The 25,808-nt window shown below is 26.8% G+C and overlaps 1 protein-coding gene across 1 annotated transcript; it reads right to left on the bottom strand.

The window, feature by feature from the left end:
• On the bottom strand, positions 1 to 25,808 carry LOC143922075 (T-complex protein 1 subunit zeta-like; the record flags this gene model as incomplete). The annotated part of the gene is made up of 6 exons (XM_077445345.1): positions 25,163 to 25,808; positions 24,848 to 25,120; positions 11,793 to 11,983; positions 10,771 to 10,882; positions 4,420 to 4,552; positions 1 to 373 (listed from the first exon to the last, which is right to left on the bottom strand). Coding segments are annotated over exons 1-6 (1,728 nt in total), but the record flags the coding sequence as incomplete, so codon positions are not given.

Below are 25,808 nucleotides of genomic sequence, written 5' to 3'. Positions count from 1 at the left end.
CGGAATCTTAGTTAGACCGCAATATTCAAGTCTCAAATGTTTCAGACTCTTAAGATTAGGCCCCTCTTTGATTGGTTCTTCGATTTTATTAGATTCCTTCTTTACATTCTGTGAATCCAATATTTCCTCAATTTTACATTCAGAAAAGCTTAATGTTTCTAAGAACTCTAAAGGTTGTAAATTTCTGATGGTTTTCTCAAAATTCTCTTCAGTCATGCTGTTTTTCGAAATTAAAATTTCTTTTAAGTTCTTTAGCTGACTGATAGACTCTGGAATGAATTCCATGCTTGCATTGGTAACTTCTAGTTTTGTGATAATGAGTAATTTATCTTTAATTTCCGGGTGTGAGCTGTCAAACTTGTTGTCAGTTTGGCTATCAAAACAAAGTGTAAAAGTTTTTCCACAAAAATTTTCTTTCAACTTAACGGGGCGCGTCGGCGGTTCTTCTTCTACATTGGATGTGGCAAGGATTGCACCAATTCCAAATAAAAACAAAATACTTTCTGTTTTTACAGAGTTTCTCCAAAACATGAGGGTTAAATGCGCTTTTTTTTAAATATTTTTTTTTGATGGACTTGACACAGAAAGATCAAAATCCACTTTTGATTAATTGTTCAAAGTTTATGATAATAATGGTTTAGCGATGACAATTTTCTTCTTTCTTTTTTTTTCTTTTCTTGTTTAATACTAAACTGTGTTTAAAAAATTTTAATAAAAATTTTCACTTAATAAATAAGAAGAAAGACAAGATGAAATGAAAGGAGAAAACAAAAGAATATTGCAATTATTTGGAAAATGGAGTTTTAAACTACTTAGCATGTATTTAATAATGCTAAGTTTTCATTATTTTTTCAATCACGTCTCTTTTTCTTTCGATCAATATTTTATTTTTGAATAAGAAACTAATGATTAAACTTATTTGCTATTCTAAACACAATAAAATCAAGTAGAGTAAGATTTAAAACAAATTATATAATTTTTCATTACTTTTTTCTTCCTAATAGATTGAAATACTTTGGAGTGACTTTTCTTTTAAAAAAACATCCTATTATCTTATTGTTTACTAAAACTCGTTATAAATTTTGTTATCGCAACTCAAATCAAAAGCAATGTTTGATATTTCTTTTAATCTCTGAAGAATTAAGATTTTTTCTTTGAAGAAAAAGAAAGCACATTAAACTTGAAAATCGAACTTTACTAACTTGAGGCAAGGAACGTTTTGGTCCAAACGTTTTCATTGCATTCCCTCTAAGATTTCTCAATTGAAGACCATCTCTCATAATCTACTTATAAAAAATCTATTTTAAAATTAAAAGAGAATTTTCTGCTAATTTCTCTTTTAGAAACAAAATAGATTGGAACTGGCTTTCTCAATAATTTGTTAATTTTATTTTGTATTTTAATTTTTTTGAAAATAGAAAAATTATAAGATTTCTCATTTTAAGAAGCTGAACTTTTTCATTAGTAAAATTTATTATTCTGCAAGTTAAAATGTTTTGTTTATACATAATTCGTATTAATCTTTAAAAAATTCTTCTTTCGATTTTTAGAAAGGAAAAACTATTGGCAAGTTCAATTTGAAAAAAAAACAAATGTTTTAATAAAAGCTAAACTCTGCATATCATCTTAGTTCAAAACACATTTATTTTGTTTTTCAATTCTATTCTATTCTTCTTCTATGAATTATAAATTTCTAAAAAAAGTCGAATTCGATTTAAAATTTCAAATATCCCGTGAGAATCAAAATGTGCCATTAGTTTAATTTAATATTATTCAATTATAACTTTTTTACTGTTGCTTAGATCTAAAATTTCAATTTTATTAAAGGAAAATATTTAACTTTTGAAATTATTTCACAGCAGCTTCTTGTGTAATATATCGCATTAAGCCCGTTTGAAAAATATTAACTGCATAAAATCTTAATGTGTAACGAAAAATGCTTTGATGTCCGAACAACTAAAGAGTACGCTGCTATAATCATTATGTTGTATTTTATATGTTTTCAATTATTTACAAGCTATTACTTGCATATCTTGCTGAAGAGCTGTTTTAGTAAATTCTTAGTCAAGAATAGACAAAAAAACGTTTAAGTGCTAATATCAATAAGCATCTAAAGAATAATTGTTTTCGTTTTTACTATATTGATAAGAATTTTAAATGTTGAAAAAAGAGATGTAATTACTATAGTTTTTTGAGATTGAATCATTAACTTTTTAGTGTTTTGCAAATTACATATGCGAGAAAGCTCTATTTAAAACTTTGCTTAAAAGAAAACACCATTTATTTTGAAATATATTAAAGCTAATATGTCCTAACAATTTATTTACTAATTAATTATACAATCTATTATTAAATTTGTGATTTCTAAAGTCACTGTCTTTTTTACTTTTCTATTTTGTTGCTCAGTTGAATTCCTTCATTTAAATGAAACTATACCAATTATTAACAAACAATTCTTCATCAGTTAACGCTCTCTGTGGTGGTATACAATGAATTTTAGCATAAAAAAGATGTTATAGCTCAATAACTGTTCTATTGCTTCTAATCTATTCAGGTGATAGGTAAACGACATGAACACGGTGTTATACCAGTATCCGATGCCTTTTTAGTGTTATGAATTTATAATTTTAAGCAACATATTTATTTAGTAGAGAAATCTATAGCAAATGATAAAGTATAAATTCGAGTTGAAACTAGTATAGAGGCAGTCAAAGATGTAAGCTATAATAGACTCTATATATTTATTAAAGATAAAAAAAGAAATATAATTAAACAAATTACAATTTGGTTTTGAATATTATGGCATTACACATCTTAAAAACTGATAAAACAGAAAAGGAAAAAAAAATTTATTGGCCAATGAATTATCATTAATTGTTTAGTGTAAAGCGAAATTGGGCAGAATTTTTTGAATTAAGTTAATTTTGTATTCTGTGTTTTAAACAATAGATTATATGCTTTTGATCTAAATATCACAACAACAAATATTTTATAGCCTAGTTGTGCTAATGATTAAATATACATTTTACCGTTGTAGCTAAATTAATATAAAAATACAAAAGTTTAATTAATATATGATTAGAATTATGGTTGAAGTTTATTAAAGTATAAAGATTTCTTTTCTTGTTTAGAAGCTGGTAATTCTTTTCAATTTTTGACACGTCTGAATGAATGGCTCAAAAAATTTACTGAAACTTCTAGAGTTTTTACCCGACTTTTCATTATACCAACAACATCATGCTTTAACGCCAATTTATAGTGTGTGTTCAGAAGCCCATGCTAAATAAAAAGAAGTGCAAATTGGCAAGTGACTCCTCATTATTTCTTTAAAAATAATTAAAAACCGTCTTTAACTGTTATATAAAATTTTAAGCAAAACATGAATCACTTCAAAGAAAAACAGCCCTCTTGCATTATAACACCTTTAATGGGTTTAAATTGCTTTAAAAAATATTTTTACTTATGACTGCACAGGGAAAATTTGTGTGCAGCTTTTGCTTTCTAATTTTAAAAAACAGGACATGTAAAAAATTTTTAGAGCTTAAGCGATTTTAAGAAATAAAATAATCTAAATAAATAATATTTGAGTTACTTGCTGCTTTCATGGCTTAGAAAACAACTAAATACTTAGCCAGGTTTTTTCTTGTGTAAAATAAGTAAGAAAGCTGAGTTGCAATTTGTTTTCATGATAAAAATTAAAGCTCTTGGCACAGAATAAAAATTATAATTATTGTATTCAAAATCAATCAAAGGGGGCATTCGATCTATTTTCAAGATTAATAGAATTTTCGTGTTTTAAATATTTAACAATGGCATTTCTAATAATAAAGAATTTTACCTTAGTCGTTTATCTGCCTGATTTTATTAAACTTTAATTTATTTTAAAAAACAATTATAATTTGATTATTAATAATCAACCATATTAAGTATAGTGATTTATATTGTCAAATGTGGACCCAAGGGTAAAGGACTCTTTCCTTATACCCTGCGGCTTAAGTATTTATTTTAAATTAGAGGGAGCTTTTAACATCAAATAGAGTTACTCAGAAAACATCAAATGTGTGAATTTTCTTTTTTAGTTTACAAAGGAGACTGATTTAACATTTGATTTTTTGACCAGTCTTTCATTTAGTTTTCACTTAATTATGATTTTGTTTAAGCAGTTCTTAAGTGTTTATAAGAACTTCACTAGGCTTTAAATATAACTTTTATCTCTTTTTTAATTAAAAATTTACTTTAAAATGAAAAAAAAGAAAGTCCCTAATTTAATTATCGAAAAAATGCCTCTTTCTTAGCAAATTTAGTCTGCAATTCCACTTTTTAATTTCATTTACTGCGTGTTTATTAAAATTGGAATATGGTGCATTCAGATACTTTAAGTTCTTTAGAGGATGATTTTTAAATATGCTTTGATCTAACTTTCTACAATCAACTTCGTTCATTTGTAATTCTTCGAGGTTACGCAATTTGAGAATAGCTATCATAAACTTGTCATTTATTCCGCAGTTATCAAGTTGTATCTTAGTCAGTGTTGATTCAGATGCTAAGAAGACTGAGGTTAGAATAGTGTTATCATTTGAAAAATTAAAATCACTTATGATTAAAGTTGTCAACTTAAAGGCGGGAATATTTGCTTTTAAAGCATAATTTGTATAACATCCACTAAATTTAAAAGATTTTAAAGAACTTATTGCTTTACCTATTTTTGCATTGTTAAAAAGATGTAGAAAATCACAATCATTTGCAGATAATATATTAAGGTTACCTAAATCCATAATTTCTTCGAATATAGGTAGTATTATTTTACACTGATCGATATTTAAATCAAAAAGTGTTGTTTTCCAATTTTCACTCAATTTTATAGGTGTTTTAAAATTATTAAGTGAAATATTTAGAGTTTTTAAAACATTCAAATTATTACTTAAAGTTTCAAGATCATTAGCATCTAAATTGCTATTACTAAAATCTAACTTTTTCAATGTGCTTGATAACTCTCTCCAATTTATTTCAATTGCTTTCAGATTTGAAAAATTATTATCTTCTGCGAGTAACGTTGTTAATTTATTAAATCTGCCAAATCCTTGTAAAGATACAGCGTTTAAATCACACCATCCAACGTCTAGTTCTATCAATGTTTTTTTCAGTTTATAGAAATCAAAATTTTTATCTATTCCATTCAATTTATTTCCTTTGATCTCTAATATTTCCAGTTTCTCAAGCTTTTTCAAAAGAATTTGTAGAGTTACTTTGTTCAAATTACAGAACTTTAGAGAAAGCACTTCTAATGATTTGTTTAAACTTTTAAAATCAAAATCTTCGTCTATTTCACTCTTGTTTAACCATGCAGGATGATAATCTTTAGAATACATAGACGCTACATAAACTTTATATAAATGACTACCAGATTCCCTCCAATAATTTTTTACATTTTTACCCCATTTTTTAAATCCATTTAAATTATATTTTTCTGGAAACCAAGATTGAATGAACTTCTTAGCCCCTTCATATCCTTCCTCAAGTTCGGTTTTATTAAAACAATTAAAAGAAGCATCAAGATGTGTCAATTCCAAACTAGTAAGTGAAACCAGGCCTTTATAAGTCAAATGACATGCATCAACATTTAACTTTTTTAAACTTCCATTAAATGATGGAAATATATACCCGTCTGGGATTTTACTTAAATCTGAATGGCTTAAATTCAACTCTTCTAAAAATTTAAAGTCTAATTTTCTTAAATCATCAAAAGTAATTGAGCATTTACTTAAATTAAGTTTTTTCAATGTTTTTTTAAGCTTTCCAAAATGAAAATTCTCAAGAAATAAAATATTTGGATTATCTGGAATATCCAATTCTTCTAAGTTATCGAATGATGAACAAATCCAAATTAAATCAGTAGTTTGTAAATCACAACCAGATAATTTAAGCTTTTTCAAAGATTTGCGCAAATGGCCAAACGTTTTCTGAAAACACAAATACTCGTTAGAAGATGAATCCAAATCTTCAAGATTACTCATAAATTCAAATACAAAGTTTGGTATCGTTGTCAAATCAAAGTGTGATAAATCCAGTTTTCTGCTATTTACGTCGACTTCTATCAGTTTTTCAGTTAAATCAAGATTTTCAAAGCATCTTTTCTCAAAAAGCACTTTTTTAGTTTTTGAATTATAATTTTCTAAATACTCAGTAGTCTCAACTTTGCTTTCTTTATCTAAGTAATTTGCGTTAGTTTTACTAGAACGTTTAGGGAGTTTATACTTTATTGGCTTGGTTTGAGAGTTTATGTATCCTAAAGTACACGGAATGAATCCCATAAATAAGAATGTCAATTTAATTGGTAAACAACCTTTCATTTAACCCCAAGGTCTTTTTTTTTGTTTTTAACTATAAAAAGGGGTGAAAACATTATCCTGTTTTTAGATTTTTTAGGCAAAACTTAATTGTTTTATTTGTCAATATTTTATGATATTAAGGAGAAAAAAGCTTTTTTGTATTTTTTTATGATTTATTTAATTTTATTGCTTGATAATTTATTAACATCTAAGCTTGCTCTTGCTGGCAAGAAACAAGCAATTTTTATCACTTTTATTTCAATTTAATTTGATGTCAAAATTTTTATTGGACACTTTTTCCCTTAATCTCAAGATGACACTTTATTGAAATTTTTTTTGCTTATCAACATTACATTTTAATTATTAAAAACATAGACTATTTAGGATTGATAATGATCTTGATTTCAGTGTGTAATTTAGGATAAGAATTAATTGTTGGAATCAAATTAGTTTTAGCAAACCTGGTTGTATAAATAATTCAAATTAATGAATTTATTAATTTTATAAAAAGCCAACTGCTAAGAAATTCAATAAATCAAGTAGTCAACCTATTTATAAAATACCCTTTGAACTCAAATTTGTAGACCTTAATAAAAGTATAAACTCTCCATATCTTCTATTTTACCACTAAAAAAATAAATAAACTATAATTTTCAATTTTATTAAACCAATAAATTAAAAGTAAACCATAAAATTATTTCTTATTACAAATCCTTATGATTAAACCAATACAACTTTATCCTTTAAATAAATATCAATGTAATAATGTCACCCAGTTGCACCAATAGTGTTGTTTAAATGAGATACATAAATTCAATGAAAAAAGAATGGTATAATTGGGTCTAAATCATGACACATCACCTGTCGCAGTAATTTTTCTTACTGGTGTAGCAATACATTAATTTTAAATTAAATATTAAGTACTTTTCAACCTTAAATAACATATAAGTAATGTCTTACATCGATAATTTAATTCCTTTAAAAAAATTGTAGCTCTGTGTTAAATAAATTATTGACATAATTTGCTATTAAACAATCATTTAAATAACATAACTTATGTCTAAATAACCCAATTTTTTACTAAATTTTTACTACCCCATGAGAGAACTCTGGCTAGCTCGAAACACAATTATAGAAATGATGCAAGACAGAGGATACGTTTCATCAAATCTTGTTTTAACATACACAGCTTTTATAGCACAATATCCTGATTCAAAAACCAATCCAAATATATTGAATTTTATTGTAACAAATAAAGAACAATCATGTGCTATTCATTTTACAAATGAAGATAAATTGTCAAAAAAATCACTTGATGCCCTTGCTTCAAACTACAGTTTACAAGGAGTTGAATCAGTCATTCTTGTAACATTTTTCAAATTAAATCCCGCATGTAAAGCTCTAATTAAAAGTATAAAAATGAATTTTGAACATTTTTTGATTGAAGAATTACAATTTAATATAACAAAGCATTGTCTTGTTCCAAAACATAAAATTATGAGTTTAGAAGAACAAGAAACTTTTTTAAAATTAACAAAATGTGAAAAATCAAATCTACCAACTATTTTAGATGTTGACCCGGTGTGTAGATATTTTGGTGCAAAACTTGGTGATATTTTCGAAATTACAAGAAACAGTCAAACTACAGGGACAGCTGTTTATTACAGAGCTGTAAGGGCACCAGGACTTAAATGATACGGATTTAATTAAAATAAATAATTATAAAAACGAATTATATAAAATACTTTTCTTATTTTTATACTTAGTAAAAATCAGCAAAAACCTGCTAGCTACCAGGGTAGAAACATTCTGATGCTAAATAACTGTGTCATAATCAGCCAAGATTTTTACCCCTTTTGCCAATAAATATTTAAAGTAGTAACAACCTGAATTTATCCTTAATTTCTTTTTGAATTTTCTTTCACTAGTTTTGGAGATCTACTAAGACAATAGATCATCATTGAATAAACAATTTTAATTAAAACTAAATTATCAACGCTCAACAGCATAAATTTAATAAATAATACTTTTAAAGAATTTTAGGGATGTAAATTCAAATAATTAAAAATTGTAGTTTATCTATGAAAACCTTTTAGACATTTGGTGTAATTTATTAAAAACAAAATTTACTATTTTAGAATAGAAACTAAATATTACCGTTTAATGTTTTCAGATAATTAATTAAAAGTATTTTTGACAAGTATTGGGGGTTTTGAATCTTTTATTAGTGTTCTGAAATTAAAAAATAGTTTGTGTTTTAAATAGCAATATGTTCATTTTAATATCTTATTGTATTCTTTTACCACCATTAGATTTGATCAACTACAAGCCAATTTAAATATATTAAGTCTGATCTAGTTAATTATTAATGCAAATCATTTCTTAAAATGCGATTATTCTTATGATGCGGCTTTTTAATTAATTATAATGAAACACAATTGACAAAAAAAGGCCATTTTTTTAATTCACTATTAAAAACAAATTTATGGCATTTAAAAGAGAAAATGAAGCGCAAAAATTACTTTTTTGGAAGTGATCATTTAATTAAAACAAGAAGATTTAACTTTAGAAAACAACAGTTAATATAGATGTCAATACCTACATGCCAATCGATAGCTCAAACTCCATTTTAATTTTAGAAGATTAATAAACCAAATCAATCGACTTACTTAGACAAAACTCTCTATTTTTCTTTGATTATTGAGAGAATATGTATATATATGTGAAACCAATGTAGAATGGTATCGTGCCCATAAATAAACTTTTCTTTTTCACAGTCCATTGAACACAGAATAAAAGGTAAAATCTTATATCCTTAAAAGTCTGTGTAAAGTCTATTTTAAACTCCAACTCTCAAGTAGGAACTATGGGCCTCGTAAATAATTACTACAAAACTTTACGGCCTACCAAACTTAAGAGCAACTAATATTTACCAATAATCAAGGAAAAGCTTACTTACAAGGTGCCCATATTTCTATTTAACAATTCCAAAAGAGCTCAGCTGGTGCTTATTAAAAAAATTGACACATTCGATTCGTCTCTAAATGTAGAGAAGGATTTCGGGAATAAAAGTTTGCAGTTAAATGTTATAGTTTGCTATAGGCATGATTCCGATCAATTTCTTATAAATATTCAACTTAGTGCCAATAAAAAAAATCACTTGTAATTATTTGCAAGACTTTTATGATTAATTAGACCTAATTAAAAATTAGCAGTAAATATATATAAAAGAACATAGTACTAAACTTATTAGGACGTAAAAAACAATGAAACAAAATAATCTTTTAAAACAAATTTATTTGTTAAAACGAGTTATAAAATTAGTTGTGATATGCTTCAAGTTCTAAAAATAAAATTAAAAAGTATAATAAAGAGAACCCCCCATATAAAACAGACAATATTTTGGTTGAAATTGAAAAAACATAAATATAAATAAATAGAATATTGAAAAAAACGTCGGTATTTTATGAAGATAGAAAAATATGAAAAAGCATACGACTCCTAGAAAGATATCCAACACAACGTCACTTCTTTGAAGACGTTTCACTTTTGGATTGACAATTTTTGCTTCTAATTTATTGAATTGAACATAAATAAATATATATAGAGGTACAAGTAAAAATAATAATGTATAATAAAAATTCTGGCTCGTCACAATATTTTTGTCAAAAAAATTTAAATTTTCTTGTTCAAGCATAATAGGGCTATGCTGCACTTACTAATTTATAAATCTCGATTTTCTATACTATATTAAAAAGAGAAAAAATTAATTATAAAATTATAATATGAACCCCTGATTGGTTTAAATCAACCCCTTGTTGAAAAGTGACAAATATCTCAATTAATTTAAGTTTGATAAGGAGTATAAGATAAACATAGGTTAGTTGAAAAGATGAGGAAAGTTCTATCCCTGTAGTTCGGGTTGGGTGTTTATTTAAATTAGAGACAGTTTTTAACATTAAAAACGCTTCGGCAGGTCATTTAAACGATTAAATAGCCTGTATGCCAAACAAATCTCCGCTTTTCACCAGGTTATTAAAGAAAAAGCTTAATCAAACAAACTAGGATTCGGTTCTTACCTCGTTTCCCCTGCTCTTTTTGCTTTTCAGATTCAGAGCTTCACACAACAAACTGCCAAGTGGGGCTCACGGCTAAAATTTAAAATTTCTATGCGTGAAAAAAGAATTTAGCTGCTATAAATTACATCAGACTTGCTCTTGAGCTATATAAATGTCATTTACCCCTGCTTTTCTTCTTAAGAGCAATTGCTATTTAAGGTCAATTAGATTGTTTTTTTTTGTACTAATTACCTATACTACAGCGACTAATGTATATGTTTTGTTTCGTTTTGACTTTTTAGGACTTCCTTATGCGGGCTTTTGGGAAACTAATCTGGCCATCAGAAAGGAGAACTTTATATATATATATTTAAGGTTGCTACTTGGAGGATACCACTTGTGCCAGCTTGACTTCTTAGTAACGCGAAGAGGCAGGGTTGTGGGGGTTTTTGAACCCGCGTACCTTCTTTCCCCAGTATTAATTTTGTCACTGAGCTAAAAGAAAATGGTATTTATTAAAAGTAGTACAAATGCAGCAAAAATCAGGCTACCCCTACAACTCTACACAGCCTTATAGCTATCAATACCTCTTGTCGAAAGTCGACTCGCCTTAGAACTAAATGTTCTATTGACCTTAACTAGGAGTTTAATTATAGACAGTACCTCACTGTCTTATTTTGTCACTGAGCTATCTCAACTTGCCAGTTGTCTAGAAACTTGAAAAAAACAGATTTGTTTTTATAGCATGCTGAACAATAAGTAGCAAAGAAATAAACTCTTTTGAAAAGTCACCAGAGCATATATAACCCTATTAGGGAAATGTTTTTTTTTCGTCAAAAACATCTGCCTAGGAAGATCAAGGTAAGTCTATAAGAATCTCTGCAAACTGTAGTAGATATTTAAAAGAATCTCTGCTATTTAGCTGCAAGATTTCAAAGTCTACAAAGAGAAAACGGCAAAAATACTTAGTGCTAGAAAACAAATCTAGCATTGTTTTTAGAAAAAGCGCATCAGAACAATGAGATTTTGATTTATTCTGGCATAGGTTTACATTTTATAACATCTGGCTAGACTTGCAAGTTGCCACTCGTGGCAAGAACCTCATAGTGAAATCCTCAGACCAAATATACACTTATAAAAAAGCTGTTTTCTTTATTAGCCTAATCAAGCAATAATTAAATACTTTAAATAAATAAGTCTTAAATAATTGTAATTTATAATGATGTTAATCTAATTATTGACAAGAAACACAAAAAAAAAACTAATTTTAAATTTTTTTTATTAGACTAATTCTTTTATTTTTTTTTTTAAAAGGACTTTTTTTTTCAATTTCAGCCCAACTTTCAAATTGATCTGCTTGTTTCTCAGTTAAATATTCTTTTTTAAATTGCTTAATCCGTGTCACAATGTCATTTTCTGGAGTCACATGATATGTAATCCATTTGAATTCTTCGGATTGAGCTGCTTTAATATTTTTCAAACTGTCATCAAAAAATACAACAGTAGTGCTATCTTTGATTTGTAAATGTTTAGTCACAAATCTATAAGCCTTAGGGCCAGGCTTAGCAATGATTCCAATTTCTTCTGAATAACAATCTGCAGAACAAAAAATATATTGAAAAAGATTTTCAATTTCAAGTTTTTTAAGAACTTTCATTACTTTTTCAGGAAATGCATTGGTAAAAACATGTTTATCAAATTGTAAAGATTTCAACTCCTCAATTAACTCTTCACTTTTTTCAATATAATCATGAACTTTGTTAAAATCTTGTTCAACCACAAAACTCATCGGTTTCCCAAGATAGTTTATTATCCACGTTTTAGTCGAACCACAGTCAGATTTCATCTGACTACGACTTGGGAAGTTTTCCTTATTATAACTTGGGTTAATTTTAACCCAATCAAGTGCTAATCCAATGTCTATATTGTCATAGTGTTCTTTTTCAGCCTTTTTAACAGCTTCATTATAGTAGAGACAGTAATCGAGATCAAACAAAAGAATATAATCAGATTTTTCAGCTTTTATATAATCTCTACTTTTTATCTCGTAATCTCCTTCGTCAATTAGAAAAGGAATCATTCTAATGTATTTAAGAGCGCTTAGCATTATGGGTACTACTGAATTTTTTTTTTAAATCCTTTTTTTCAAATTAAATTAATGTAAAAATTGAATTAAATATATTTTTATCTCTTAACTTAATTTTTTTAATAAATAAATCTCTAGAGAACTCATATTAACTTTTTTATAATGCAAATAACGCTTCTTATAATGTATTTTCGTTTTTTTCTTGCTTTAAAAAAAGTATTTTAAATTATAATAAATGAATTGAGAAATTATTGTTCAATGTGTAGGTTAGCAAAAAATGTTAAAAGTAATTAATTTTATGTTTTAATTCTGATTGTCTTGTTTGAGTTTCCATGATATTAGAAATCATTTGTTTTAATCTTTCATTATTAAAAACTCAAACAAAACAGAAACATAAGTAAAAATTCTTGCACAGACTGTTTATATGACAGCCTCAAATTTTCAATTTGCTAAAAATATCACCAATTTCATTTCTTGTTTTTAGAAAAATATACAATAATTAATTAGATAGAACAATTTAAGCAAATTTTAATTTTGCACTTCATCTTAAATGATAGAATAAATATTTCTTCTTTCAAAGTAATTCAAATTTGATTTCTAATAAATATAAAAAATTTTTAATAACCAAAAACTTAATATAGCATTAGGAAAAATATCCAAGTAATTAGTTGAATAGAAATAAAAAAATAGCGAGATTATCTGTTTTTTTAACAAGACGATATCTGAAAGGAATTATTAATTTCAAAAATTCCTAAAATTAAAAATAGATTTGTAAATATGACAGCATGTCAAAAACAATGAAAAAAATTAAGCAGGAGTAAATTAAAAAAAAGAAAATGGGTTTTGATTATATTTGTGAATTGTTGGCCACAAAAAAACAATATAATAATAGAAGCATTAATTCTAAACATTTTATATTCTTATTCAAGAAGTTGTTTCGATAATTTAAAAAGAACTTATGAACTCAAGTAGCAATGAAGAAACCCTTGTTACTATAAAGTGCTTTATAGGTAATTCTTTTATCAATGAAGCATTTAATGCCATCCCAATCTTTTTATCTTATTTTTCTAGCAGTTAATCGTAAAATCACATTTATTTATATAAAAAAGTCTTTCAACTACTAATAAACATGTTTGTATCAATATTAAACACTTTAATGTTACATTATCACAGGGCTCGTTTTGTTTTATTACATTTATACTTCCTAAATGAACTCAAATGTTTATTGTGTTATATAAAATCTCCAGTCTTCGTGTTTAATCATAATTTAACAAATATTTCTTCAATTTGGATTTATATGAGCTACTGCATGTATTATTTAAACCCCCTTTCAGCGGTGTATAATATATCATTGTTTCTGCTCTTTTTTTTAGGTTTTAAATACTTTGCTTAGATTTTAACATTTATTACAAGATGCTTAATTTTTCCATTTTGCTTGTTTTCAGTTTTAAAAAAACAAAGTAGTTCCATCTTTCTAGCCTTGCTTAAATAAACAAAGGATTCGTGTTATTATATTTCTTCTACCCACATTAAACGTTTCTGGCTTTATGAGTTTAGTATCTGTGCCCTTTTTGCTACTAAATTTACTACTTGTTACTTATTTTATAAAAATCGAGCCAAACCTTATAAACTTGGCTTAGGTTTTATACTTGTTTACAGGAATATTTTATATATAATTTTCTTTTTCCATGTTCATTACTTTAGTTTCAGATTTAATTGATAGAAATGTTAGTGTGCTAGGTGAATTTGTTAAAATAGATGGAAATTATGCCATTCTTACGAACCAGCAGGAAAAAAAGTGTTTTACCTAAAAGCTTTGATACTTACAAGTCTAAATATATTTTGGTTACAGGAAATATAGAAAATGGCATTCTTATCGAAGAAGCTGCACAAAAAGTAGAAGATGAGTTCGATTATAATTTATTTACGAAGATTTCAAAGCAATCGGCAAAATAGCCAGAGATATTTTATGTTTTAAATAAACAAAAATTATTGTCAGTTTTTTCGATTTTTAAAAATACAATTAAAATTATTAAAAAAAAAGTGCGTTTTAATACATTAGTAGGATGCCATTAAAGCTAATTTTAGTGTGAAGAATTTTTGGACTTTTTAAATACCTTAGAATTATTAATAAAATTCTCTTTAATTCACAGAAAATATTTAAACCCATTTAAGAAGAGCAACAATATGAATAGGTAGTTAACAATAAGAATGCATGTAAAATTATTTATTTTATATCATTTAGTGACACACCGGGTTACTTCTGCTATCTTCTTTTCGGGGATCTTACTTTGGTGACCTCGCCTTTTATCAAAAGAAATGCTTCTGAAAGTATTCTTAGTAACCAGTGATGAAATGTTTGCTTCGATCTAGCTTAGCTCACCATTTTAAACTTTAAATTCTAGTAAAATGTTGTTGTAAAACCTTTTAATCATTAAAAATATAATTATTGGCCCCAAAAAATCAATTTCATTTTTTTAATAAATCATATTTTAGAAATTTTTCGTTTTCTTCTAGGCTTAATATAGCAAGTTTGGTAATAGGTACTAATAATAATTTGATTTACTATATATATTGACAAGACATATTGAAGCACTTTCTTGTTTTTGATTTAAATTCTAAGCGTTTTTTAATTTTTATTCGACTATATTCTAAACAAGTGGCGGGTTTAACCAAATGCTAATTAACAATCTAAATATTAATATTTGTTAATATTTATATTTTTCATAAGTATTTATTAAATTTTTTTGATAGCAATATTGTTTTTTGCATACATATAGATAAGGATAGCGCATTAGCAAATGTTGAAATGGTTGTTGTGTAATCCTCTATTAATTTAATTTAAGTAATTTCCCTTTATGATTAAATCTTTTAATTAAATGAAGAACTTGTGCCATCTTAGATTGAAAAGAAAATAGTATTAACTAAATTACCCTTATTACTAATAAGTCTTCATAAAGCAACAATTTATTTTTCTTTCTTGTACACTTTCAGTTCTTAATAATAATAACAGTCATAACGCATAAATTAATTAAAAAATATAGAAGCAAACAACCTCAAAATGATTTATTCTTTAGAATCTAGCGTCTCCACATCTACCAATAAAAGGAATCAAAACGGGTGTTGATGTTTTGTATTTAATGTACTCTTTATTATTAGAAAACCGAGAATCGGCTCTTCTCTCTAAAATTGGAATCCCACTGATAAAAATAATTAAAATAGCAACAAATATTGGAGATGCAAGCAGTTTTATGTTTTTTATTTCACTGCTAATACAAATTAATGATATTCCACACCACAACATTATTTCCCCAAAATAATTGGGATGTCTTGATAAACTCCATAATCCGCTAGAAATCCATTTTTCTTTGTTTGAAGATTTCTTTTTAAAATTTGTTTTTTGAAAATCAGCTATTGTTTCAATTAAAAACCCAGTTACCCATAAACAAATGCCAAGATAATTTAAAAGGCTTAAATTATCCGAATCAAAAGTTTGACTAAGAGTTAAAATAGAAAGAACAGTAAAGAAGATCCAAATTCCTTGGATTGTCCAAGCTATTAAAAAATTCGGTAAACTTGACTTAATTTTAGTAAATCGATCATCTATTCCATTGTTTTTTGATATTCTTGAAAATAAAAACAGACCTAATCGTGTGCTCCAAATTAAAGCAAAAATTGTAGAAATTTTTTGTCGATAAGAGGGCTTATGAATATTTAAATAATTAAGGATTAATGTAATTACATATGTAAGGGAAGCTGTAATATCAAAATATTTTTCTGTTGGGTTATTCCCAAAGATACCAGAACAACATAAGAATGCTGCCCATTGTATTAAAATAATAAATAATGAGAAGTAATAGAGCCTTTTCGATACTTTTTCTATAAAAAGAAATGTAATTATTTGTACTAATATAAGAGCTAAAATCGAAAGAATGATACCTTTTAAAAAATCTATAAAGGTATCTTTTTTTTGTGTGTCTTTCATTACAAAGTGAGGGTGGAGCTTTCTTAAATTTCATCTGAAACAAATGTATCATCAATTAATATTGAAGATACATTACACAACTTAATCAAGAAAAATAAAGCAGAATATACAAGTTAACCAATAACAAATTTGAATAAAAAAAAAAGAAACCCGTTAAAATACAATCGTGCAAAAAAGTTTCCAAAATATGTAGAATTGCCCTTATAAGTTATAAAGCAATCTCGTATTTTCTAATGAATGTAAAGTAATTCAGGGTTATCAAAATTTAATTAAACCTGAATATTGTCATTTGAAGTTGGATATATATAATTTAATTAAATAATTAATTCTTACTTTCAATAATTTTAACATATTTAATGTCGAAAAAAGTAATCAAGGGTACTTAATATTAAATGTTGCTATTTATATAGGAATAAAAATATTTATTTCAGCTTTTAATAAATTAGGTTTTAAAAGACACATGCTTGTAAAAAAAAACGATCAAATCTAATCGAGCTGTAAGCTTTGTTTTCCGGGGTTTAGCCTAACAACACCATATAATTTAATCTTTGTTGTTGGTAGGATATAAATTGATATTAAATCATTTTAATCACATATCACTTAAAATTTACAAAAACGTAAAATTGGTGATCGATATGGAAAATATAAGTGCAGAGCAGCAAAAAGGATTAACGGTAGATAACATCTTGATGAAACAAGACGACGTCTTTTTTTTTTAATAAAAATTTAAAAAATAAACACACTTTCCAATAACCTTGCTATTATTTAATTGATATTCACCTAAAATAATATTAAAACGATGCCCTTTTTATTGAGAATTAATTAAAGCTAAAAGATTATCATACGATTCATTTAAATAAATTAAATTATCTAAAAAACCACTATCCTTCTTGTCCCAATATAAAAATTTTGTTTTAAAAGGGGAAAGGTCAGGAATTAATTCCAAATGATTTTCACGCTCTATAAAAATAAAAAGAATGTCATCTGTTGTAATTTTATATTCTATAAGTGAGTTTACAACGTCATTATCTATATTTAATTCAAAAAATTTCCTACCTCCGGTTAAAAGTTTTTTACAAGAATGAAATTTTATGTGTTTTATTAGAGAATCGAAAATTGATTCCGTTGTTTTAGAGCGTTTCCATTGTATAAAGCAGATTCTAGAAGGTTTAATTCTATACTTAATTCTTAAATAACAACATAGGGCACAAATTAAAATCCAAAAATACATGGGTAGTTTTTAAAACATTTAGTTTTTTTAAAGAGAGAGTTTTCTTAAACTTTATTTTTGTATTAAATACAAATTCTTGTAAAAAATAGATTATGTGTGAACATTTATATTCTCAGGGCTTATCTAATTATAAAAGATTACATTTTGTTTTAATTATACTATCACGAAAATAGGTCTCATACTAACATGAAATTATACGGTGTTAAAACACCCACCCATCTTTTAATAAATTATTTTATTGTAAAATTTGGTAAAAATAAAGATATTTAAGCTAGAAATATTTAATCAAACAGTCTTGTGCCATCGAAGTTGGCATAAGCTCTTCATCATTAAAGTATTTAATCATTAAGGGTATTTAGGGATTATATTAATAGAGGAAGCACAACACAACACAAACCATTATTATAATTATCTTCGACTTATTTGTTCATAAATTACAGACGAATTATTTATAATTAGGCAACGATATATATCTGAGCTAACAAATATGATGTTTGGGAAATAAAAACATATAATATGTAAATTTACTTTTGAAACTTAAGTCACCAAGAACAAAACAATGACTTCAACATCAAATTAACACTTTTCTTGAAATTAGGAGTGTTAAATAATAAGTCTATTCCGCAAATCGTGGATAGTTTTTAAGCAGCCTAATTTGCAAAAAACCTTTTTGAAAGAAAATTTTTAAATGTAAAATTGCGTTTATCCTTCAATATCGAACTTCCCCCCTATGTCATTTAATTGATGTTTTTTTAGGCTAATAATTCTTTGATCTAATAAAAGATGCTTCTATTGTAAAAAACCTCTATTAAAATTTTTCTTTATTGTTTTTTAAACTGATATTTTTCTTTCGCCTATTTAAATGAAATAAAAGAAAAAGCTCTGTTATAATTAATTCGATTAAAACTGTCAATTGGTAAATGGTAAATCTTTTTATGATTTGTTTATTAAACCGACGTTTGACACCAATATATTTGAAACTTGTTTTAAATGATGAAACTAACGTGTATTTTTAAAAACGGTAAAATAATTATATATGAAAATCGATAAATTATTAAAAGATTTGGCACTTAAAGAAAAGAAATTTGATTATAAAAAAATGAAGAAAATGATATCATCTAACTTTTTTGCTGAAGATGAGCATTTATTTAAAATAGCATTAAATAAAGAAATCTCAGAGTTTTTTATGAACATAAACAATCTTGAAGCTGATTTAATAGAACGATGTAATTCTGCTATTTCCAGTGATACTAATGGAAAATTGAAAAGTGAAATTTATAATTTAAGTGATTTCTTAGCTGTAAATATTATGGCTATCAAACGAATCATTCAAAGGCATGATAAATTTACAGGGTTTTCTTTAATGGAACATTATAAAAATGAATTAAAAGAAAGAAATTTACAATTAGATAAGATTAAAGATTTAATTTTAAACATTAAAGAAGGTGAAACTGAATTGGATTTTAAACAAAATTATGCTTCAAAGTATTGGATTTCTCAAGAAAATTTATTAAATATAAAATCTGAGATTCTTCAACGTTTCAAGCCATCTATTTACAATTACAACGATAAGCCTGAAGAGCATACATTGGTATCAACGATTTATTTTGATAATACGAGTTTTTCTCTTTATTCAGCATTCCTTGAAAAAGAAAGTACTGCTTTTTTTATTAGATTAAGATGGTATGGTAAAAAAGCTGACACAGTTATGTGTGAATTAATTCAAAGTGGTAAAACAAAATCTGACGAATTAGTTTCTACTATTAGAATTCCTAAAAAGTATGTTTTGGCCTTCATTAATGGCAATGATATTTGGAGTTCTTTGAAAAAACTAAATAATAAAAGAGAAGTTTATAATGAAATTCAAGATAAAATTCAAACATATAGGCTTAGACCTACTGTAAGAACATTCTTTAAAAGAACAACTTATGAAAGTTCGGAAAATCCTGGAATAATAATTAATTCAGATTCAAATATTGTAATGATAAAAGAATGCACTTCTTTTGATTTTGAAACTGATTCTTTTCCACTCAAGTCTTGGGCTAGAACAGATGTTGCCTACGATTGGCCATTTAGAAATTTATCAAATAATGAAATTGTTAGGTTTCCGTTTGCTGTTTTAGAAGTTAAAGGTCTAAAAGGTGTTATAACTTCAATTGAAATCAATGAATGGTTAGAAAATCTTTTATCAAACTCTAAAATTGAAAAAGTACATAATTTTTCGAAGTTTATACAGGGTTGCTCTACTTTGTATCCTCAAACTGTTATTGCACCAAGCTGGAATCCACTAGTTGCAGGAATTGAAAATCAAGATAATAACGAAGGAATACCTAGAGATCAATATGCAGATGAATATTTTCGCATGCAAGAAGATAGTGAAATTTTTTATAATACAAGTCCCTTGGTAGATGAAAAATATAAAATTGCTATTCCAGTAAGAATTGAACCAAAAGTATTTTTTGCTAATGAAAGAACTTTTTTAAGTTGGATCCAATTCGCTATTTTCTTAGGAGGGGTGGGTACTGCAATGATAGGACTTGGCGATCTACATGCTTATCTATGTGGAGTTATGTTTATAGGTGCTGCTGCTATATTTTCGTTTTATGCTTTATATTTGTTCTATTGGCGTTCAAGATGGATAAGAGAGAAAAATGAAGGGCCGTATGATGATATCGCAGGACCTACAATTCTTGCCTCAGTTTTTATTCTTGTAATGATTCTTTCATTTATATTGAAATTTCCTATTAAAAAGGGGGCATTGAAATAAATAATAAGTAATTAATACTGTTTATGTTTTTTTAAATTAATGCATATGAATATAAATTGTTGAAATAATTATTGGATTTTAAAAGAGGGCTTTCTACAAAAGATATTTCGAGCCCCCAAATTATCGATTCCTTAATTTCTCTTTCCCTCTTCTTCTTCAGACGATTGATAAGCTCTCTTAAGTCCTGTTTTAAATTAAAGCATAAGTACGCACAGCCTAAAAACCAATAATTTGATTTTATCAATGTAAAAACAAATGATTATTGCTATAATCTAGCAATTTCAACGCCATTGATGCCGATAAATCATTTAAGTATTAATTATAATCAATTCTCTTTAAGTCCATCCTCAAAAATGCATTTTAATAATTAGAACAATAAAAAAGGTATTTATTAAAAGTAGTAATTATGCAGCAAAATTCAGGTCTCTCCCAAAACTCTACAGAAGCCTTATAGCTCTCAAAACCTCTTGCCAAAAGTCGGCTTGTCCTAGGACTAAAAAAAAATGTTGGATTTATTTAAGCTGTAGTTGTTAATACATGTTAGTTTTCTTAGTGTGTTTCTCTGCTTGTCCTAGGACTAAATGCCCCATTGACCTTAACTTTGAGTTTTATTAGAGACTGTAACACACTGTCATTAGAGCAATAGAAAATTGCAAACCAATGTCATTTTTCGCGAGAAGCTGAAAATATTGGATTTTAATAACGGCATTAAAATGCTGTAAAAAATTATATCAAGCTTGTAATTTGTGGAATGTCTAGAAAAAGTAATGTTTATACTTTTTAAAATTTTAGAAATGAATTTTAATGATTCTAACATATTTTGCACATTTTATGAGCCAGATTATAATTATATTAAATTAGATATATAACATACTTGAATAAATACTCTTCTTAACCTCAAACTTGTTCTAAAAAACTGTGGCATATAATTGAACAAGCCCTGTTTTCATACATATTGCGTTGAGAAATTCTAAAAGTATTCCAGATTCAAATTATTATTTAAATCTTTTATTTTAATATATGTCTTATTTGAAACATTCCTATTAATATCTCTATTAAAAGCCGATTAAATTTATTTCATATTTTATTTGTAAAAATTTATTGCATACATCTTTTTTAAGGTGCCGAAATATTCTACTTCTATCATTTTCTAAAACTTAGCCTTTTTGTATTATTCGAATGTAAAATGTTTTTTGTTGAGATCAAATCACCAATTAAATTAGTTTGTGTTGATTTAACTTCTTTTCGTTAATATAGTGGGCGCTAATTTCTATTTAAATTTCTTACATAAAATTAACTTAAAAACCTTGTTTTATAACGCACAAAAGTTTAAAAATCCGAATTAAAAATTAAAGCCAAATTTAATCAGTTGCCTGAGTCGTTGGCACATATTTCCAACTCTTTGAGATTAATTTGCTAGGTATATAATCAGAGATTGCGTATTTAGTTGGCAGAAATAAAACGCAAAAAATTATTATAATACAAACAATAGCTTTAATAATTCTATCTATTTTAGTTGTTTCTTTTAATCGATTTAATACAATATAATTGTTGTCTATTGTCTGCTTGTGAATTCCTAGCTTCACCTGTACTTCTTTGAGTTTTTCTGTTTGGATACCTAGCTCATCGCTTATATTAAAAAATTCTGTATTAGCTTCTCTTATTAGATTTGATAATTCTGCTCCTGACTCCATTATTGTTTATAATTGATTTCAAATTACCCTAATGGAAAACAAAAAAATCGGTGTTTCAGATTTACCAAATTTATTACACAGTGAGTTTAAAAAACATGTATTTGATATGAATATATTGATAATTGGATCACATGGATTAGGTAAAACAACTTTTATGAATAAAATTCTTGGGAAAAATCTTTTAAAAAATCAGCCTTTTGAAGAACGCACAAATGATCCTTTTTGGTATTCAGAATCAAAATGTAATATTCAAACAACCTGTTTAGAATTAGTTGAAAATGAATTTACCACACGGTTTAATATTATTGAAGTTGATGGAATAGGGGATCAATTAGATAACAGTCATTGTTATATTCCTATAGTAGAGTTAATAGAGTCTAGATTTAAGGATTTTGATGCGAAATTTAAAGATTTGCCATCAAATATGATAGAGGATGGAAGAATACATGTTTGCTTTTATTTTTTAGAACCAATTTTTTCTATAAGTTCATCTAATATGGAAACATTAAAAAGAATTACACCTTTGTGTACAATTATTCCGATAATTGCAAAATCCGATCTTTTAAGCAATGAGCAAGTGCCACAAATTAAATCCGTTATTAAAAACATTCTTAAATCTAATCAAATAACTTGTTTTAGTGAAAGGGTTTTTGCGGAAGAATGGCCATTTTTGATATTTTCTGAAGATAGATTTGAAGAAATTAGTTTTGAAGAAGAACAACTGCTTAAAAATGGAACTTTCGGGCCAAGTCGTATAAATGATTTTCCATTTATAAAAAGCATTTTATTTGAAAGCTGCTCGTATCAACTTATTAAAAACACAAATCAATTTTATGATAATTATAGGATAAAAAAATTTATAGAAGAAAATAAAGATCAAGAATTGCAAGACTCGTTAAATAAACTTCAAAATAAACAAGCTGATTATGAGCAACAAGTAAAAGAGCTGGAAAGTAAAATTAAAGAACCCCGACTGTTTTAATGATTAAATCGTTTGCCCATTTCTATATTAAAATCTTATAAATAATTTTTTTAGATATTTAGTCAAAGTGAAATTCTCAATCGGGGAAGGCACATTCTCCAAGAAAAGAGGATTTAATTATAATTATAGTGGCTTTTGTCTAGCCTCATGCCCCAATTTTAATTCCTTACAAAGTTTTTCTATTAAATGTAGATTGATAGACCAATTTAAACATTAACTTTAATTAGGTTGATCACGGGAGTATTTTTAGATACAGCTTCATCATATAAAGGGTGTTTCCGGCTAGAGTATAAAAAAAAATCGGATTTATTGAAAAGTGGTTGCCTACAGCAAAAAAAAGAAGTTTCCTACAAAACTCTGGGGGCCCCTATAGCATCTCTATCCCTCTGCCGACAGTCGGCTAGCCTTAGGACTAAGTGTCCCATTGACCTTGAGCTGGCTTTTAATTATAGACAGTACCATACTGTCCCGGCTAGAGTATAAATGACAATGTTCCTAATAAAGTTTGTTTTAGCAAGTTAATAAAAGACTTCTTAATAAAAATTATAATTTGCGGCATTTAAATATTTTTATAGCAAAAAAACTATTTATCTTACAACATAACCTAAACAATTAGATTTTTTTTGAAATTATGTGTGAATTATTAAAAAAACTAAAATTAAGTTGTATGAAATATAATAAGTAAGAGTTTGAGGTAAACATGGGTATTTATTTAAGTATAATATATATATCCAACTTAATATGACTTTTTTTAAAGCATAATTCAATGAAAAAACAGCCTTTTTAAACAAGAGTGTTTTTTTATACGTTTAAAAAACTTGAATATTGATTGTGGCCAAGAAATTAAGAAACAAATTACAGATCATTATATTTATGTAAGGAAAACTATTTTAAAGTATAAATCAGATTTCTGTAAAATTTCATAAATAGCTTTACAAAACAACGTAATACAGGTAGATGTAATTAAGTAAAACAAGATTTATTTTCTCAAAAGATTAGAAGAACAAGTTATAGGGCAGTTTGTGCCACGAAAAAATAAAGTTTTATAAAATTCAAAAAGGTTTAGCTTATGTTTAATTACGAACAGCTTAGAATTTTTTATTAGCATTTTTAGAATAAATAAATTATAAAAATTAAATAAAAAAAGATTTATTGAGCTTCTCCTCCCATCTCCGATTTAATAGGTTTCCCTGCTAAAATTATTTCATCGCACATCAATAAATTAATCGCCATTATAACGGAATTACTGATTGAAGTACCAACAACCTTTATGTTTTCAACGACAGTTTCTTCAAATTCATCATTTCTAAAAATTTTTACTAAAGTTTCATTTATATTTTTGCCTTCATTTTTAATTAAAACTTTCATTAAATTTTGGAAAGCATTCGAAAGTACAGAATAACCTGCTACATCACATTCATGTACCTCTTTCATTTTATCTTTTAAAACATTAACAATTTTACGATACATAGGAATTCCACCATAAATACAGCATTTTGTCTGAACTGCTATCCCTATCGAGCTTATGGTTCCACGGATAGATCTGTTTAATCTTTCGTAATCAACATCCCCTCTTATTAAAATTGTACAAGCGCCCTTTAATGGTGTTCCTTGCAATGTAGTGTATGAATCTTCATTAAGTGTTTTTGAGGAAACACTTCTACAAAATCCCAAACATTCTCTGTTGATCTGAGAAATCTGTGTAACAATCTTACCGCCGCACATATTAACAAGTCTTTCAAGATTTCTCCTTTTAGCCCGCCTAAGAGCCAAAACATTTGCTTCAGATAATATTTCAAGAGAAATTTGATCAATTCCCTTTTCACTTACTACTAAAAGAGATTTTCCCTCTTTTTGTAATTCAATTGCAAAGGAAGCTATATCTTTGGCTTTTTTAGAAATGAATTCTCTTTCTGAAGCACAAAGCATGTCTCTTTGCTCAGCAGAATTATAAAAAAATTCAGCATTGATCTCGGGTTTTTCGTATTCTAATGACATATTCATAATTAAAACACAAACGTTTTCCAAACTTGTAGGCATAGCATGATGACGAGGGCCATGATCAAGAACTAGGCCATCAATAAATTCTGAATCTCTAATATCACCCTCTTCCATTTTTATAACTTCAATCATATTTGTATCAAAATTTTTAGTAGCACTAATACTTACAATAGCTTTTATAACAATATCAACTAAGAAATCAGGATTTCTAATTTTTGTATTTAAAGATGTATGAACAAGAGCCCGTAAATTTTTATCATCTAAAGGAATTGCATTGGCTCTTAAACATTCACTAACATCTTTTAAAGCTAGTTGTAAAGAATTAATAATATTTGGAATAGAAGATCCATCACAAATAAGTTTATAAGCTTCAGTAAAGCATTCACAACAAAGTAGAACAAAAGAAATAGTTCCATCTCCTATAGAATTGTAAAGAGATGTTGCCGCCCGAGTAATAAGAATAGAAGTTGGGTGAGTGAATTGAACATCTCTACAAAGAGAATTGCCATCCTTTGTTAAATTCAATTGTTGCCCACCGCTAACTAAAGCTTTGATTGAACCGGATGGTCCAAGCATAGGGGCAAAAAGTTCTATGAGTTGTGCACACGTGGTGTTGTTTATTGCAATTGCCTGTCCACTCTGAGTAACTTGAGCATCTGAAGAAGTGGCTTGCAT

This window comes from Arctopsyche grandis, unplaced genomic scaffold (assembly GCF_051622035.1).
Source record: "Arctopsyche grandis isolate Sample6627 unplaced genomic scaffold, ASM5162203v2 HiC_scaffold_317, whole genome shotgun sequence".
Taxonomy (NCBI): Eukaryota; Metazoa; Arthropoda; class Insecta; order Trichoptera; family Hydropsychidae; genus Arctopsyche; species Arctopsyche grandis.
This window is presented reverse-complemented; position numbering and strand designations above follow the sequence as displayed.